The 19,572-nt window shown below is 30.9% G+C and overlaps 1 protein-coding gene and 2 non-coding genes across 3 annotated transcripts; 1 reads left to right on the top strand and 2 right to left on the bottom strand.

Annotated features, from left to right (window-relative positions):
• Positions 1-1,359: 1,359 nt before the first annotated feature.
• TRNAL-AAG lies at positions 1,360-1,440 on the bottom strand. The gene has a single exon. It is a non-coding gene; the product is annotated as a tRNA-Leu (tRNA).
• A 2,007-nt stretch (positions 1,441-3,447) lies between these two features.
• Positions 3,448-3,528, bottom strand: TRNAL-AAG. The gene has a single exon. It is a non-coding gene; the product is annotated as a tRNA-Leu (tRNA).
• A 1,884-nt stretch (positions 3,529-5,412) lies between these two features.
• LOC110626990 (putative phytosulfokines 6) lies at positions 5,413-6,342 on the top strand. The gene is made up of 3 exons (XM_021773205.2): positions 5,413-5,757; positions 5,856-5,920; positions 6,016-6,342. The coding sequence occupies exons 1-3, from the start codon at positions 5,556-5,558 to the stop codon at positions 6,121-6,123; spliced, it is 375 nt and encodes a 124-aa protein (XP_021628897.1). The 5' UTR covers positions 5,413-5,555; the 3' UTR covers positions 6,124-6,342.
• The last annotated feature ends 13,230 nt before the right edge of the window (positions 6,343-19,572 follow it).

The following is a 19,572-nucleotide window of genomic DNA, read 5'->3' as shown; positions in this document are numbered from 1 at the left end:
TCATATCTATATCTAATTAAGAAATGTTTGTGTGGTTAAGAATGGCTTACCAAAACTTGTTTCTCAAAGTTTAAAGTCTTAATCAAGTTTGGTTGAAGATATTTTTTTAACCATAAATAATAAGTGAAGTCCTAGAAGGAGAAGCCATTTTCAGTCATAATTGATTAAAACACCTTTCAAAGTCAAGTTAATATATTTGGAATTAGAATTAATGTCTATTTGAATTTTTGAGTTAATGGTATCTCTTTTTCCTATTTAGTATTTTTTGGAATATCATCAATATGTTGCTTTAAAAAAAAATTATGTGATAAGAGATAACTTGGATGATGACTTATAAAGTTAAAATTGAAAATTTTCCTAGAAAAAACTAAATAATTTCATTAAAGAACTTAACTAGCAACTACATTCACATAGGCATTTGAAAAAGAAAACAAATAATTTCATTAAAAAAAACACCAACTAATTTCAGATTGTCAAATATTTAGATTAATTTTATCGTTAATTTTAAGTGAATTTGAATTGAGTTATTCTTGAAATATTTATTGAATTAGTAAATAAAATAATTTAGGAACCATAAACCTAATTTATTTTTTTGAAGTGAAAGTTGGAATTAATTCGATTAGTGCAAACAGAATAATTTTCGGGTCTAATTATATGGGTTATTGGATTAATCTTAATTGAATAATTAAATTTTACAAATTATTTTAAATTTTATATAAATAACAAATAACAAATTATTTTAAATTAAATAAATTCGAATGATGAATCACTATTTTTTTTTAAAGGAAATAGTATTATACATATGATTTAAATTGAAATGAGATTTTTCGGCTCAATAAAATTTATAAAAATAAATAAATTTCATAACCTTTGCTTAATGATTTAAAAAAAAGTCGCTCAAATTCTTGAAAATCTATGCTTTTGCGAATGAATATTTAAAATCTTAGCGCAAATTATAAAAAGCCATCACAAAATGGTTCTTTTTGACTGGAAAATATTGGTGCGAAAAAAAATAGTGAATTGGAAATTTGTCTTCACCTGTGTTCTTTTTGACCGAGGATTACTATCTTAGTGGCTGCTACAAATATAGGAAATTAAAATTAAAAAAAAAAACTTTCCTAGATTTGATTTTTTAAAAGAGAAATATTTATTTAGTCTCAAGATATATATATAATTAATAAAAATTAAGATCTACATATATATTTTACCATAAGTTTTAAATAATATATACCCAATTATAATCCAAAGTGTTTCTTAAGAATCACAATTTCGAATGTCAAGGTTTTGTCTGCTTCAGATGAATTTTTCTAAAGATATTAGTTTTTAAAAATAAAAGAAAATAAAATATAAAAATAAATTTGTTGAGAGTGGGATTTGAACCCACGCCCTTTCGGACCAGAACCTTAATCTGGCGCCTTAGACCAACTCGGCCATCTCAACTTATTGATGCTCGAAATCAGTAAAACCTATTAATTTCATATGTTATAATCTAACAGATGCTTAAAAAACTAATTTTTCTAAATGAATAATATTTATACTTGCAAAGGACCAGTAAATTAATTGAAAGTTTCTTTTATATACCTCCGTTTGAAAAAACATGAATTCCGCAAATATTCAATTTAATTATTTTTTTTATTTATAATAAAAAAAATTAATTATTATTAATTTCAAAAATTTCTATCATAAAAAAATTAAATTCTTGCAGTATTTAATATAAATTTATTTAAATTTTTTCTTGCAAAATAAATTATAACAAAAGAAGAGACAGTGAAATAAAATATAATCTAAATAAATATATAACTTAAACTTATTAAATTCAATTTATTTCTCACTTTTAAATTATTTGTGGGTTTCTTCTCTCTTTCTCTCACTCATTTGCTATATTTTTTAGTATTTATTAGAATGATAGAATTTTTCAGTAACGAAAATGATTAAATCCTACTATTGATTCATAATTGTCTCATTTTTATGTTAGACTAAATTAGCATTTGGATTAAGGTTTTAATTTTTTCGAGGAAAGACTCTCTTCAATTCAAGTGTTTTTCCTTCGACTCCATTGCTTTCTTTTTCATTTCTTTTCCTTCTTCTTCCTCCATTAACTTTCTCACCAGATCTTCAATTTTCTCTCTCTTTGCCTCATTGTTAATATCCATACCAATGCCCCACTCATTGCAAGCAAACCAATAATTCGTCTGTTGCTCTGCGAAAAATGGCCAACAAAGCCTCAGTACTCTGGCAGCCACACTTTGGATCGTTCAATTCCATCCCATATGACTTAAAAACCCTCCTTTTGATGGATGGTTCAAGACTTTTTTCACGTGGACTCCAACCTGCTATAATGCCACTCCCTTTCGTTTTAGCCAGAAATTCCGGTAGCACAATCGTAGAGTCGCCGGTGACAGGATCATGTCTCATTATCCAAAAAGACTTTTTGCTGTTGGCTAGTCCCATGCAAATTCAGTGAGTTGAAGAGATGTCATCACTGCTATACTACCAAAATTTACATAAACCACAAAACTCGGCTTCTGCGAGTCGAGCCATTCCATGCATTCAATATCTTCCCTTCATAGATTTGAACCTAAAATTTTTAGTTCGTAATCATATGAAATGTTATAAGAAAGTAAATCATGAAGAGGGCCGACGCCGTAAACAAATGGAAAAGAACATCTCAAACATCTAGAATTTGAGAATGGGTTCTACAAGATGAATTTGTTGATGTTGAAGTAATTTGTGAAGTTGATGCCAAAAATTTGGACCGTTGATGTTCTTGGAACAATTTTGGTGTATTGATCTTCTTGGATTTGGAGGGAAAGAATATGATGAACATTAAGCGAGGAGATTAAATTAGTCATTTTACTTTTAATTAACTGTAATTTTAATAGACAAATTATAATTTAAAGGGAATTAAAATTAAGAAATTAAAGTACTTATTTTTATAAATAGAGATACATCTATTAATTATATTGAAATTTTGTTTTTTTAAATTAAGTTTTATTTTTTAAAATTAGACTTTAATTTTATTTATTAAATTAAAGTAACTATTTTATCAATAAAGTTAGACTCAATGATATTAAGTGGTTTATAATTCACAACTTCAATTGAAATTAACTATTAAAAAATATATTTTTTTAAAAACAATTTTCTTTTTGATTTATTAACCAAAACATTGAATTAAAAAAAAAGTATGATGGAGATATTAATTTTGTGTTTGATGATATTATCTTTTGATTTATTAACCAAAAATATTGAATTAAAATGTAAAATAAAACAAACATTGATTTTTTTTCAATCAATTGATATTATTTTAAATTAAGGATTTAATGTTAAATATAATAACTTGACCATAGAAATTTACATGATTTAATTTTAAAATACACGTTTAAGGATAAAATATGAGCCAATATCCACCATGTTAAAGAAAATAAAAACCTACAATCCCATAATGACTGTTGAGAGTGGGATTTGAACCCACGCCCTTTCGGACCAGAACCTTAATCTGGCGCCTTAGACCAACTCGGCCATCTCAACTTTGTTGACTGTTCTAGATTTGAGGGTTTGGTGTTTGTAGATTTGAGGGTTTGGTCTTTGTAGAAATGGGATGATGACTTGCATTGAAGTTAGGACATATTCCTTTGTAGGATTAGGTGATTTTTTTTCTGACAAAGCTATAAAGCAAAAGAAAAGGGAATCAGAGAAAAGCTTTTGCGTCTTTAATGGCAGAGCACTACATCGGAGACCTCACTCTATTCAACACTCCTATAAATTCACGTACTTGCTCTTTGATTCTATTTTTCTTTATTTTTCACCATTTGAAATTGATGAGTGCTTTGTCTAACGTTGAATTTGATTTTAGCATAAAGAGGATTAAGCCCAGATCAGGCCACCAAATCACTTCCTTGATCAAATCTACATGGGCCTAATCCATGAATACAATACAACATTAGATGTTAATCACTAGAAGCTTAGAGTGAAGCATATGAAGGGAAAAAAAAAATGAACCCATGAAAGCCTAATGCAGAGTTAAACAAATATCTGTTCTTTTTATTTTTTTTTTTATATTGCGATCAAAAGGGTGTATGCACCGATGGTTGTGCATTTGTCTCCGCATTACCAATTGAGATTTGTATGCAAAAGTACAAATAAAAGATAGGCAGGGAGAAAAGAAGGAAGGAAGACAGCATGACCTCAGACTGGAAGGTCAATAAAACTTGTAAAAAAATAAGAAGAAAAATGAAGAGTTGCAGTGCAAACAGCCAAAAACTAATGCAAGAAACTTGAAATGTTATCTTGCAAGTCCCTATGAATTGTCTGGTAGTTTCCCGTGAAGATGTTTGTTTACTTGATAGCAACTAAACAGATAGGAGATGTTACAAACATCACATTCATCTAAAATACACAATCTCATATATAATCTAAAAAAATAAAAATATAAATAAAATATATACTTTAAAAATAAAAAAATAAATAAAAATACTATGTTGCGAATAAGATACGAGATAAAAAAAATAAATTATTATCATTATCAAGGCCATTATGATTAAAGTCTCATATTTTCTATTTAGATTTGTCTGAAACTAGCAGACATATAAACGTTCAATACATGTTCCAACTCCATTCTCTAGGGAATGAGATGAGACTCTTCAATAAAGGTAAGCCTTCACACAATCCAAATGGCTTTCTTTTGTAATGGGTCTTATTTTAATCTCACAGCATGAAATATCAAAGATTCAAATCTTCCAAAAGAGAAGCATGATCATCTCTCTTTCGTTTTAAAATGCAAGAGCACCTATTGGGTAGTGACAAATTAATGAACAACACTGCATTCTCTTACAACTAGTGGCACTCAACCATTGTCAACTTACAGAAGCAAATGATTGTTAAATGCATCACTAATGAGACTAAGCTTAGCTTTAAACAGACCAAGAAAATATAGAAAATGTTTTATGTCATGATGTTGGCTGGCTAGCACCAACCAAAGGTTGTAATAGAAGACTGAAAAATTTTCCTTGTACATGTAACAAAAGCCTCGGAAGTTAAAGAATGTGGACACAGGCCACTGAAGGAAGGTGGTGCTGCCACTTACCTCAGTTGTTTACAAACTTTAAAAACTTTAATGGGTATATATGCTTTTGCTTTTAAATGATGTCTTTTCATAGTTGTTTTAACTAGTCATTCGAAATCTTGCCACGTTTCGACAAATTCTGAAAGGTAACAAGTAAAACAAGTGATGATGGGGAACAGCTGTTAGCAAGAAATGTCCAAAAAAAAAGGTTGACTTGCATTAATTTTTGGGAGACTTTGGCAGGACCACTTACATAGATTAGCAGATGGTGACCAAAGCCTCCTACTCAAGCATCTAGTGCATGCAGTACTGCCAAGGGATTCGCGATCGAAAAATTATGGAGTGAACCGCTTCTAAGAGGGTTTGACTTGAATGAGTGAGTTTTGCTCAATGCATGGTTAAAATTTTAAATTTAAACTCAGCCAAAACCTAATAATAATAATAAAAAGGAGTTCATGTGACTTAATATAGTAGCTGTAGGTGCTTTCATGGCATGTATTTATATGCAGAAGACATCCCTCTCCTTCCTCACTTCAACCTCCAACTCCAGTTCTTAACTCTCACCCTCTCTCTCACCTCTGGAACTGAAGCTAAAACCATGAAGCAAAGCTTTTATAACAGTCTGCTTCTCATCCTCCTTCTTTTCCTTTTCTATTCCTCAAAATTAAATGCACGTCACATGCCAAGCAAAGATGGTATAATATTGCTTCCCCTTATATCTTTCGTTCTTCTTGATTACTAGATAGATTGTTTTCACAAGACAGAAACTAATGAAGTTTCGCATCTTTTGCAGGAAAAGAGGAGGTGAACCTCAATGCAATGATGATTAGCAGCGAGGAATCTCTTTTGCAAATGGAGGTCAGTTTTATGTTTCCCATTTTTGTATTATTAAATTTAAAGAATGAGCAATATCTCATAAGTGTGTTCTGGCTTTGGATACCATTTTCTTGCAGCTAATGGGTTTAGAGATGTGTGAAAATGGGGATGAAGAATGCTTCAAGAGAAGAATAGTCTCAGAGGCTCACTTGGACTACATCTACACTCAGCATCACAAGCCTTGATGACTTGGTTAAAACTTCAGATCATATGAAGTTTCAAGGTTGTCTATTGATTTTCAGCAGCCTAAGCCTACAATCCCTATATCCCATATCATATCTGTAAAATTCATCTTTAAATGACACCATGATAATTGGAAGCCATTAGAACTGGTTTCCAAATGTTGCTTTTCTCTCTCGAGATAATGTAATTGTTATACCCAATGCAGCTAATCAATTTCCATATGTGTATGCATGTCTATGTGAGCTATGATTTCTGATAACTGTTTCAGCAGCGAAAGTGTTAAAGCAAAACCAAATTGGCCAGACTACAGAAGTTTCACAATTATATCAGAAGAAACTTTAAAATCTTGGCAGGTGAACTGGGGATTAGAAATTAAAAGCGTAATTCAATAAGCAGTTGAAAGTGCTCAGTGAATTTAGTGACAGATTTCAACTGTATTTATAGTTCCATGGCATCATCTTTAAGATCTTAACTCCAGAGTACATTCCCTTTTCATGACATGATCAAAATTTATTGAACTCTTAAAAGTTTCTGGTTTCTGTAGGTTACATCGATGTAATAATAATAATAAAAATAAAAGTAAAGAATAAAGAAAACCAACTATTTATTACAAACCTATAGAATAGATTTAGACAAGAAGAACCATTCGATGAATTGGAAGATGCTATTAGTAATTTTGAGAAATTCATATTCTATATTCTATTCCTTCTTGGCATAAAGCAAAGCAACTCTTAACTTTCCATGCAGCCGTTTGTCATGCATTATCAACTTTATACATTATTATAGGAATACTCAAAAGTAGTGGCACATGTCACATTCCACTTCCCTATTGGGTGAAGCCCATAAATCTCCCCATGTCTGAAAAATCAAGTTTTGATTACTTGGGAAGATGCTAACTAATGAAAAGATTTGAATCAACATACATTGCTCTTGGAATATCTAATTGCCAATAATCGTCACAAAGAAGGAAGATAATCTCATATTGCCAAGCCTAGATGGCCAATGATTATGTGCCTAGTTTCAGCAAATAGAGTCTCTCACTAATTATTAATCATCTTCCATTAGTTTCCTAATCTGGGTCCTACCTCCATATTTGAAAGACAGATTTCCTACTTGTGCCACAATATCATTTGGAGCATAACGTTTGAGCAACAAAATCTATAATAAGATGAAATTGGTCTCACATCGCAATCAATCCCAGATTAACAAGAAAAGATGCCCCACACTGCTAGATTAATAATGTTTTAAACATAACAAATAACATTATGAAACTTGGGATTTTCTTTGAAATGGATAGATATGTATCTTCTTTTGGGATCAATTATTGATCATGCAAGACTAATTTTTTTTTTTTTTTTCAGTAAAAAATTTAATTTTATTTAATTTATAAATATTATATTTATATGTATAAAATTTTCAAATTTAAATTTAAATTTAAATAGAGCAATTAAAAAAATTTTACATAACAAATTAAATTAATTTACTCATATTAAATATTGAATATAAATTTTTAAAATTTTTTTATATGAATTGTTTAACCATTACTATTAAAACACTATTTAGTTTTAATATTTAGTTTTATATTTAAAATTTTTCAAATTTTTGAATATAACTATTAACAATTAAACTAATTTTATTTATTTATTTATTTATTTTTAATTTAAATAGTGCATTAAATAACTTAACACTTAATCTTAAAACTATTTTTTTATTTATTTAAGATTATTTTTTAAATTTAAATAGTCTAATATATAATTTCAATCACGTAAATAGAGATGGATAAAAACAACTTTATTTTTAAATTAAATATATATTTATACTAAACAATAAGTATTTTATCAATTTATAAAAATTTAGAATACAATTAATAAATTTACAATTTAATATTTTCTTAATAATAGTTAATTTTATATTTAATTATTATAATTTTTATAATTTTAAGTGTTAAATGGATTAATGTCAATTTTTACAGAATTTAACTTATATATTAAATTAATAAATTAAATAATTAATGAATAACTCACTTTATAAATATTTAAAAAAAAATAAACAGAATAATGGAGTTCAAATCTCAAAGATTAATTGTTAATTTTTTAAATGAAAAAATAAAGAAAAAAATTGGACATATAGATTAAGAAAACTGCTATAAAATGGTATTGAGACTTTATTTATAAGGGAATTATTAGTAGATTTCTGAATTTTTAAAAATTTTACTAATTCATTATTTTATCAAAATCATTCAATTAAAATATTTATTTATTTTATTTATTAAAATAATGATTAACTAATTTATTTTTATTTTTAGTTGAAGAGAATAAATAGTATATATATTTAAATATATAAGAATAATACATATAATTAAAATTATTTAAATTATAAAAATTAAAAAATATTTTAATCGAATACTTTTCAAGTTTTTTTAAATATTTAGAGATCCAATGATAATTTTTTTTATTTACAAAAAATTAAAAAAATTTACATAAATATCCCCATAAAATATTTAAAAAGTTTATACCTCCTTTAGACCATACGTGGTTGTTATTATGGGAGAAGGACGTGGAGTTAGTTTAGTGGTGGAGTGTATAATATATATATAAAAGTTAAACCTAAAAATGGCTGTATAGGAGTGTATCACTTTGCATAAAGAATAAAATAATTTGCAATGTGGCATAACATTTTATTCTTAATCTTTATTTTTTTTATTTGTTATCTTAGAAATTAATTTTTATTTAAATATTTTTAAATACTATAAAAAGTATCAAAATTAATTGTAAAAGTTTTTACCAACAAAAATGTAAAATTCACTGATATAAATTTATGGCCATTAGGTATTCAGCCATAAAATTGTTGATGTGGCCAAAAATTTAATTATTATTAATAAAAAAATTTACTATAAAAATTAATTTTTTTATTAATATTTATAATTTTTATTGTGGAGTATGTTTTTATGTATCACTAACTATAATTTTATATTTTCATTATTTGTCAGTATTATATTATTTTTTAAATAAAAATTGAGAATTTAGAGAGTAAAAACTTAGTTCTATCAAATTTTCTCCAATATACTTACTATCGGATTAAATTTATGAGTTTTGGATTATAAAATAATATTAATATTATAAATTTAAGTTTATAAGTGAGAGCCATAAAAATAATATTTGGTCTATAATAAATATATTGTTCCATAAAGATAAATTAAACAAGTGGGGCTGTGGGCTTCATTCGGAAGCTAGGTTTAGTCAAGGAGTGAAATAATTATATTTTATTTCTATATTTATTTAAAATTTATTTTTTATTTTATTTTTATTTAAATTAATTAATAAGTTCAATATAAACTTCATTTAACTTAAAAGCAAAATTTTTAAATTAAACTTCATAATTTATTGGTATAACCTAAAAATTAAGAAATATCAAAAAATTCAACTACATACTTTTCTTCATTTTCAAATTTAATTTAATTTAATTTAAACCTTCTAAATTAATTTGAGAAAAAAATTTTAAATGAATCATATTAGCTTTAAGCCCTTGAAGGTTGGTTGTTGGGCCTTTGACATGGATAAATGTGGATCTTCTTAGCCCAACCTTCCTGTTACCGACACCTGTATCCAATTATGTCACTAATATTCTATTTTGACAAAATAAATAAATAATAGGTATATAAACTATTCGTTTTAAAGATTTTAAAAAAATAAAAATTTTAAAACTTTTAAATTTTTAAAAATTTATCTAATGAATTGAGTAAGCTTACATTCACTTCATTTCACTAATTTTAGTCATCATTCTCAGTTTGATTTTAATTCAATTCAAGGAAATTTATAGTATTTGATCAGATTTATTAAATTTTATGATTATATTTTTTAAAATTTTTAATCTAAAACTAAATGGAATTTATTAGTAACTCAAAAATAGATAGAGTAAGAGTCCGAATCATTAGATATTAATAGAAGGGGACCAAGTCCAACCAATGCCAAGAGGAGAAAGAGTAAGCAATACACCTCATTCTATATCACACTCTTCATTTTCAGCTTTCATCTTTTTTCATAATTTATTAAAATTATTTAAAACATTTATATAAAATTTAGCATTCAATATAAAAATGCTGAAATTTTATTTATTAATAAAAAATTATATTTTATCCAATACCTTTGACATCATACAAAAATAAATTTAATAACAGTATTCATAAACTAATTAAGATATGAATATTAAATATATAAATTTAAAAATAAAACTTTTAGAAGATAGTTATTAAATAATAATCGTATTTATGAATAAATAATTTTCCTTTATTATTAATAACCAATAGGTTTGGACCACATGAAGGATGACATGGCAATAGCATGGCAATCTCCACTTGATCACCAATCAGAATTCAACAACAATTCCATTAGAAGACAAGAAAATAAAACAACAACAAAAAAAAAAAAGGACAAGTCGTCAAAGACCAAAAGATATCGAGTTTTGCCTGGCTTGTTTCCTTCCTTTTCTCTCTGTAGAAATTTCTTTCACGTCCTCTCATTCCCTTCCATTTCCCTTGCGATTCTTGCAGAATCAATGGAACCTCACCTCCAATGGCATGCGAAGAAGAAGCTTTGTTAACTCAACAAGGAAACGGCTACTGTTAGTTATTGTTTTTTCAGTTTTCAATATCAATGGGTTTGTATCAATTCCTTCTCCATCAAAATCAGGTACGCGATTCTTCTTGCTCTACAAATATTCGCCGTGGGTTTTCAAAGTCCCAAATGTGCCTTCAAAAGATTTTACAAATCATTGCTTCATGTCCACCAAATGAAACCTCGAGAGAATCGTCTTTGAATCGTGAAATTCTAGTCTTTGGAGAGAACAAGGGATTGGATATAGATTTGAACATGGGATTTTGTTTGTGGCCGGAAGCTGAACCATCGGAGTGTTTAAGTGCTTGTAGCGTTGCTGATAAAGTTTTTAGTAACAGTTCAGATGTGGAGTTTGGAGAGGTTTTGGCGTCGGAGAAGAGCTCATCAGAAGGAGAATGTGATCCTAAGGATGTCGGAGATCAGTTCGGAGCCGATACTCTCAAAATTGAAACAATTGGGAATGGATCTCGAAGCGTAAAAGTTTCAGAGGAAACAAATCTGGAAGCCAAAGACGAAGAAAAACAAAAACAAGAAAGTCTTGATGGTGATGATGAAGGGGACGTCAAAATGACGCCGCCTTTGCAAGAAGAACAAAAGCTCCAAAATAATGATTGTTTTTATCTTCTCATTGAAGCAGCAGAAGTGGTTTCAGGTAACTTGAAAGATAATAAAGAAGAGGTGAAGCCTCCAAGTCAAGCAAAAGAATCAGAAGAAGCAGAAGCAGCTAAAGGTAGAAGAAGCATAGCCGTAGAATCGTCGTCGTCGAAAAGAAGCAGCGAGAGTTATGGAGTGGGTCATCCGTACGAAGATTTGAAAGATACATCGCCGGTGGTGAGATCGAAGAGAGGAAGGAGCCAGATGCTGCCGTCGAGATACAGAGACTCTATTGTTCTTGCACCGTGGAAGCGGGTAGCGCGACCACAGGGACTAGCAGCCGCACCCACGATTTCCACAAAACAAGGTAATTAATTATGTAATAGTAACAAACAAATAAAAACGAAAAGTTAAAAAAGATTTATTATTATTATTATTATTAACTATTTACGTGTCTGGTAGTTCTGCAAAACGGTAGGAGAAAAGAACAAGAGAAGTAATATTTGTAGGGAAAGTGATGGGTTTCTTGTTTTTAGCTACAACGATTGATTGTAGAATTTTTTTTTTTTTTAATTTTAAATATATTAATTTTAAGGTTTTTTTTGAGGAAATTTAGTCGTCAACTTGGTAATTTGATAGAATTTTGTTGTTTGTTTTCAATTTTAATAAAAAATAAATAAATTGTGAGATCGGAGTATAGAATAAATAAATAAATAAAGGAGTGATACTATAAAAGAAGAGAAAGTAAATGGCTTGATTTGGGGAAACATTTAAAAGATGGAATTCAAAGGCTAAATTAAATTTGGGAGTTTGGGAAAAAATTTATAATAAAAGAAAATAGATCAGATTGATATAAATTCGTGACGTAATATTTAGATTTTGAATTTATGCAGATCTGGTGTAGTAAGAATTTTCCTATAATGAAAAAGAGAAAGAAAATATAGAAATGTTGGAGGGTGCAATGTAAGTGGACCTAAAAAAGGGATCAAAAAGATTTGGCAGTGAAAGTGGAAAATTTTCAACTGCTTTGAGCAAAGAAGAAAAAGTGGAATGGTCAAACTAAACATTTTTGACTGAATTTTGGATAAATTATGACATGTAAGTGTTTAATTTAAATAATATGTTTAATTATAAAAATTTATAAAATTATTTTTTTAAGTAGTAATAAAAATTTAATAAAATTATTATTTTAAATTTTAATAGTTTTATATATACTTTAGTTAATGTTGAATGAATAGGACAGCATACACAGTTTGCATATTTGTAATAATAACTCACATAAAGTAAAAGCAGAAAAAGGACAACCAAGGAAACATCTAGATGATATTTCAAGCAAATGTGTGATTTTTCAGCAGATTTGTTTTCTTTTTCTTTTTTTTTGTAAATAAGTAATCTGCATTAGAAATTAAGAGGTTTTTATAAGGTTAAAAAATGGCACAATTATAATTTTAATCATTAAGTCCAGGATTAAGTAATAAATCTATTATGAAAATATTTTTAAATCTTTCATATTATAAAGTTTAGAAAATTAATTATTGAAAATCAAATCTTAATGAAAATGCTTCATCTTCTAAAATTTATAGACAGTTATGTTTTTCGATTTGAAAATTTTATTAATATTATAAATTTTTTTATATCTCAATTTTATTAATATTTTTATTTTTTTTAAAATATTTTTCATGTACAAATTGTTTTTTACTAAATAATTTTGAATCTTAGTTTAGATATTTTAAATTTATCCATTTAATTTTTAACAATTAAACTCTTTGATGTGTGAAAATAGTGGAAATCATTTGGGAAGGCTTAAAATTAAAATTTAGGGGTCCAAGTACAAAAATAAATTATTTTACGTAACTAAATCGATACCCAATAATTTTAAAATGATTAGTTTTTTTTCCCTTTCAATAAATGATTGCTATTTTTTAAGAAAAAATATATTATTAATAAATTAATTAACTATAAAAAACTAATTTACCTCTAAATTATGCTTCATGGTATCCATGACTAAAGGCAATACTTGGATCGGTTTTCAAGGACTTGGGCATTGTATATATCTTGAACTTCTTTAGTATATTTTCTAGCTGTGTAATACCTACTAAAACTCTATCGTCGAAGAAATCTTCATTAAAAATTATAATCTCGAAATCGAAATTCTTAAAGAGGTAAAATGGAATTTTTATAAAATTGAAAACTTTAGAAAGATAAAATAGAATTTTTATAAAATGAATTTGAAATTTTTATAAATGTATTTAAAAAATGGTGATTTTCAAGTTATTGAGATTTGGCCGTCGAATATAAGCTGACACTATTATATTCATCGTGTCATTAGAGCCATTATTTACTAGTGCTCTTTGCTCTGACATGCTTCCTTATCCCTTCCTCAACTCCTCTTAACTATGCTCTCTATTTTTCTCCCATTTCTACAAAATTTCAAAGATGATCTCTCTTAAAAAATCTCTCAATCTCGTGAATCAACTGGTAACAGCTTTTCTTATCGTGCCCATGAATTTTGTGAAACTGACAATACTTGTTTGGATCTCTTTTTTTTTATCGATTTTCAAGGACTTAAGCCATTATACATAGTCTTTGTCTTGCACTACTATGAGCACCTCAGCTCGTGAGGACCTGTTTCTCCTCTGTTTGACTATCTCTAAGTAACTTGTTTTTCTTCCAACTGAGACACTGGCTATAAACTTGCCAATGGATAAGTTAGCCAAATCAAAAAAGTTCCTCACACTCCCAGGTTCCAAGCTGTTAAACAATGTCTGAGGTGGTCCCGTCAAAGTCGTGGGGAAAACTTTGCATAGCAGAGTATCAAAATGCGTTTGTAACTCCATAAAAGTTTTGTAATTCAACACGTGATTTCGCATATTCCTAGCTCCATTATATGCGGCCAATGTGGCATCTTGAACTTTTTTAGTATATTCTCTAACTGTGTAATACCCAACTAAATTTCGACATCAGAATTTTAAATTTCTGATGGAATCTCTGTTGAAACCCACAATTTCGAAATCAGAATCTTTAAAAGGGTAAAATAGAATTTTTATAAAATGAATTTGAAGTTTTTGAAAATATGTTTAAAAAATGATGATTTTCAAGTTACCAAGGTTCGACTGCCGAATATAAGCTGGCAAACACAGCTATAAAAGGTCCTCAATGTGATTTTGAGATAAATTCCTCGCTCTTCCTCCAGGAAGAGGTAAGCCTAAGCCTCTTTAAAGTTTTTGCATGAGTTTTCTTCAATTCATTTATAAATTCATGAGTTTTACTCATTGTTTTGAAGAATTAAGTTGAGTTCAAAGTTCTAGCTCTTGGAATCTTCGAAGTTCATTCCTTTTTCTGCTCCGAAATTCTTTCCTTGTTGCTGTAGTTATGTCCCTTCAAAGAGATAAGTTTGGTTTTCTCAAAACTCTTTGTTTTTTGGTTCAATGTGAGTTATGTGTTGTTGGAGCTGCTGTTATGAGAATGTGTGCAAATGATGATATCTTTTTCTTATTTTATGATTGAACCTAGAATGTCTATGTAATGAGTGGTTTTGTTAAATGCACGTGGAAGTCTAGGTTAGCTTTAAGTATTTATTGTATTTTGGGTTGTGTACATCTGAGTTTTATCGCAGTTTGGTGGCTGTGAGTTAAGGCAGACTCGGGTTCTACCTTGTAGAAGAACCCAAGTTCGGCTGCCGAAACAAGGTTTGACCATCGAACTTGCCTGTGGCGGCAGTCTTTTGGCCGCCTAACCTGCCTTAGAAGGTTGGACCTTTGAATTTATAAAGGGGTTTTAGGCTACCAAACTTGCCGCCGAAAGTTCCCTGTTCTTGTATGTTCTTAGGGGTTTCTTAGGGTAGTTTTTAAAGTTGTAAAAGTTATGTTTAGTCTCTCATTTAAGTCCATTTATATAGGATTGGACTTGAGAGACCGTAGAGACTTGCAGTGAGATTACTGCTTTAAAACTAGGCGTGCGTCAGCCAGAAGTGAGTAGAACTAAACTGAACTATTATTTTAAAGAAATCAAATATTTTAAGCATGCTTAAACATCATGAATGCCATGTATATATATGATTAGGTTGTCTTGCATTAGAATTCAAGAATATGATGCATTGCATAATTTATTATTATTATGAATGGATATTGGATGACCCTTTAGTCCTCAAGTATGTTATGATATATTATGACGGATATGGAAGTCCAGGTCGAGACCCGTTTCACGCCCTTGGCATTATGGATATGTTATACTATATTTAAGAGGAAGTCCTGAGAAGCACCCGTTGTGGGCCAGACACTATTGGAATTTGTAGAAGGTTACTGGTGACAAGTCCATCTTTATGTGAATTATTTGTGCTTTGACGCATTCATACGATCATATGTTTTATTAAACTGCTTTTGTTTATATTTTTGCTCACTAGGCTCTTGTAGTTTATCCATTTTCCCTAACCCTAACTTTGCAGGACTAAAATTAGCTCGAGAGGACAATAGAGTTGTGTGGTATAATTCTAATGTAATAGTTTAGTTGTGCACATATAATTCTTATTGTGGATTAGAATTACGCTTTGTCCGAGTTTCCTTTTATAATCCTTTGTTTATGATATTTTATGTAAAAGTTTTAAAGTTTTAAAGTTTAAACTATGTTGAACCAAGCTTGAGGCATGTAATATTGACCATACTAGAGCATTTGATGAGGACTCTAGTATGAGTTTTATGCTTTTCAGTCATGGTACATGTGTATGTCGAGTTTTGGTTCTTGATCCGATTTTTGAGTCGTTACAAGTTGGATTCTCTTGGCAAATTGGGAAGATGTTGGTAGCATAGGGCTAGTGTTATGATATTGACCAATAGGGCAGATTTGCAATAATGGTATGGAACAACCTTATATCATTCAAATGGGTATAAAAAAAGTTTAAAATCATATTCATATAATCCAAATACACCTGGGGCATGCTTCAATTCATATGAGCAGATTTGGTGCAACACTTGCAATTATGGATTTAAGGATCATAATCAAGCCTATGGGCCAAAGTTACACAAAACGAAGCCTAAAGTGAAGATCAATGAAGGCTTTTGTGAAGATTTAAGTCCATTGGATCTAATTAGAAGGTGTACAAGTCCATCAAACCAAATGGGCACATTTGAATAAGCATGTGCAATGCATGTGCCACTTAAGAAGCATGTGCAAGGCATGTGCACAACTCATGGGCAGCCTTAAGGGATGTTTATACATGTTTCTTCAAATCTGCCCACTTTGTTTGATGGACTTGTACACCTTCTAGTTAGACCCAATGGACTTAAGTCTTCACAAAAGTCTTCCTTGATCTTCACTTTAGACTTCTTTTTATGTAACTTTGGCCCATAAGCTTGATTATGCTCCTTAAGCCCAAAATTGCAAGTGTTACACCAAATCTGCCCCATATGAATTGAAGCACACTCTAAGTGTATTTGGATCATATGAATATAATTTTGAACTCTTTTTATTCTCATTTGAATAATATAAGATTGCTCTATACCATTGCTGCAAATCTGCCATATTGGATCCATATCATTACTAGGTGTTATCTCTGTATCCGAGCTTTATAAGCAAATGCTCCTTCTTTTTCTCTAACTTTTGGTCTATCCTACATCGTCATTTATGCATTTTTTTCCTGTAATACTGGTTTCTTCCGTATTCTTCCTCCCCTTCCACTCCTTCAGGCTTAGATGAGAAACTTTCTCCGACATCATTTTCTATAAGGTCTCGTACCACCCTACTTCAAGACCATGTCGCTGGTTCTCTCCCCTTCCTTATCTCTTCGTTTTCTTCACCAACTCTTCTGCTAGTTTGCGGTAGATTCTGCCAGTTTATGGTGAGTTGAAGTTTACTGTCGCTGAGTCCAGTCAACGCACTTAGCTGATTGATGTATTGAGGCCTATTTGTTGTAGGATTTGTCTCAATCAATGGGTAGTATTTTAGAGCTGCAAGGCCACAACCTGAAGCTCTTGATGAGATAATGAAGTTTGGGGGGTTGCTGTTGTCGAGTCTAGTGAATTGTTTGGTAATGTGGGTTGTAATACCCGGCTAGACTCCGGTATCGGAATCCCTACCGTCCGGTGGGATCTCGGATGTCGGAGGCCCCTAGAAGGGTAAAATGATGTTTTTCTGAAATGTTTTCATGTATTTCATGTTTTTAAGTATGAAAATTTAATGAGTTTTTGCATGAAAATTCTTTGGAGGAAAACCCAGGTTCGGCCGCCGAAAGTCAAGTTCGGCCGCCGAACATGCATGCTTTCGGAGGGACTTTAGGCGCCCGAAAGTTTTGAGTTAGGGAAATGCAGGTTCGGCCGCCGAACTCCAAGTTCGGCCGCCGAACCTTGCATGCATGCGGAGGCACTTTCGGCCCCCGAACGTGGCCTGGCCAGCCACCTATAAAAGGGGCACTTAGCCGAAATGGGAGAGTTTTCTCCCATTTTCGACCTCAGCGAGCTTCCGACCTCCCTTTCCCAAATCTTGTGTTTTCCCTTCAATCCCCACCATTTTCTTTGAGTTTTAAGGTTCCACAAAAGTTTTTGAGTGTTTTTAAGCAAGTTTGGAGCTTGGAAGTCTTGGAGCTAAATCCCTCCATTTTCCGAGCTAGGGTCGTTCTTCCTCTAGATCTTCAAGAGGTAAGCTTCGATCTATGCTTCTTTTATGTTTTATGAAAGTTTTATGCAAGTTGATGGGGTAGAATGCATGTTTAGGTTATGTGTATGTTTATGGGTATAGTGTATGCTTTGATGAACAATGTATGTTGATGTTTGTGTGTTTGAAGTGTTGTAGATGGGGTATATTATAGTTTGAGGCCCCTAGGTGTGATGAATGATGTGTATGCATGTGTAGAACAAGTTTATGCATGTTTTGAGGTATTTTGGAGGCTGTGGACACAAGGGAACCAAGTTTCTGCCCTTCGGCAGAAACTCAGGTTCGGCCGCCGAAGTGACTTTCGGCCGCCGAACCCCCTTGTGGAGGCAGTTTCGGCTGCCGAAGCCTGCCCCCGAAACTCAAGTTTCGTCTCTGTCTGGGAGGTTCGGCCGCCGAAAGTGCCGCCGAACCTGCATGACTTTCGGCTGCAGAGGGACTTTCGGCCGCCGAACCTGCCGCCGAAAGTGCCCTGTTCAGCCATTTCTTGCATGTTTTCATGTGATGTTTTCAGGATGTTTTAGGGGGTCTTTGGGGAGTATTTTGGAGTCATGTTCATGTATGTTTGGTGCCTCATTTGAGTCCACCTGTGTAGGTTCGGACCCGAGGAACCGAGACCCCCGATTGTGAGATAGTCGTTCAGAGTTCGTGGTAAAGCTTCAGTTACCAGGTGAGTGGAACAACCCCTTAAGCTTTAAAGTAAAGGAATAAATGAATGAATCATAAAGCATTGCCCATGCATCATTATGCTATGCAATATTAGGTTGTATGCATTAGAATTCACGAATATGTTGCATTGCATACTTTGTTGTTGATGTGGATGAATGTTGAATGATCCATTAGCCCTTGTATGTCATGAAAGCCTATGTGAGTCCAGGTGTGCCTGCTACGGCTCCACGCCCCTGGCACTATGACTGATTATGGAAGTCCGGGTGTGCCTGCTACGGCTCTACGCCCCCGGCATGTATAAGTAAGAAAGATAGGGGCTAAATGGTGACAAGTTCATCCTTGTTGTGAAATGTTTGTGTTATGGCGCATACATGAAAGCATGAATAAGAAAAAGTTAAATGATAATGATAATAATAATAACAATAATAAAATGAATAATAATATACCTAAAAATGGAGGAATTAAAACAAATGTTTTTAGTTTCTGCTCACTGGGCTCTAGTAGCTCACCCCACTCCCTTTATCCCCAAAGTTGCAGGTACAGGATAGATCAAGAAGTCGGCTAGAGTGAAGTCAAGCCTTGTATGTTGTAATAGATAATAGTGGACATGAATATGATGTAATGAGTAATGTATAGTTATGATATGTAAGGATAATGATGATTGAGGATTAGTATGTGCTTGACCCTATGTTTATGGTTATCCCCTTGGTACATGATCTATAGAAATGTTTTTATGATGTATTTGTTAGTCCAAGCTTATCGAATGATGAAATACCCCATTGGAGCATTTGATGAGGACTCCAGTGGTGGTTATGTTATTGATGTGCACATGTTCAGGTTAAGCTTGGAAAAAGAAAGAAAAAAGTTTACAGCTTTATGTATGTTGATCATGTATGGGATATTACAGGTTACAGGAGGTATGTTTGGCTTGCT

Source organism: Manihot esculenta, chromosome 11 (genome assembly GCF_001659605.2).
Source record: "Manihot esculenta cultivar AM560-2 chromosome 11, M.esculenta_v8, whole genome shotgun sequence".
Lineage (NCBI taxonomy): Eukaryota > Viridiplantae > Streptophyta > Magnoliopsida > Malpighiales > Euphorbiaceae > Manihot > Manihot esculenta.
Note: the sequence above shows the minus strand (reverse complement) of the source record. Positions and strands in the feature narration are given on the sequence as shown.

Excerpts from the sequence above, each read along its gene's own strand:
- LOC110626990 (XM_021773205.2), top strand. The coding sequence starts at position 5,556 with ATGTATTTATATGCAGAAGACATCCCTCTCCTTCCTCACTTCAACCTC. Across the intron at positions 5,758-5,855 it reads TCACATGCCAAGCAAAGATG|GAAAAGAGGAGGTGAACCTC; the intron begins GTATAATATTGC and ends CATCTTTTGCAG. Across the intron at positions 5,921-6,015 it reads AATCTCTTTTGCAAATGGAG|CTAATGGGTTTAGAGATGTG; the intron begins GTCAGTTTTATG and ends ATTTTCTTGCAG.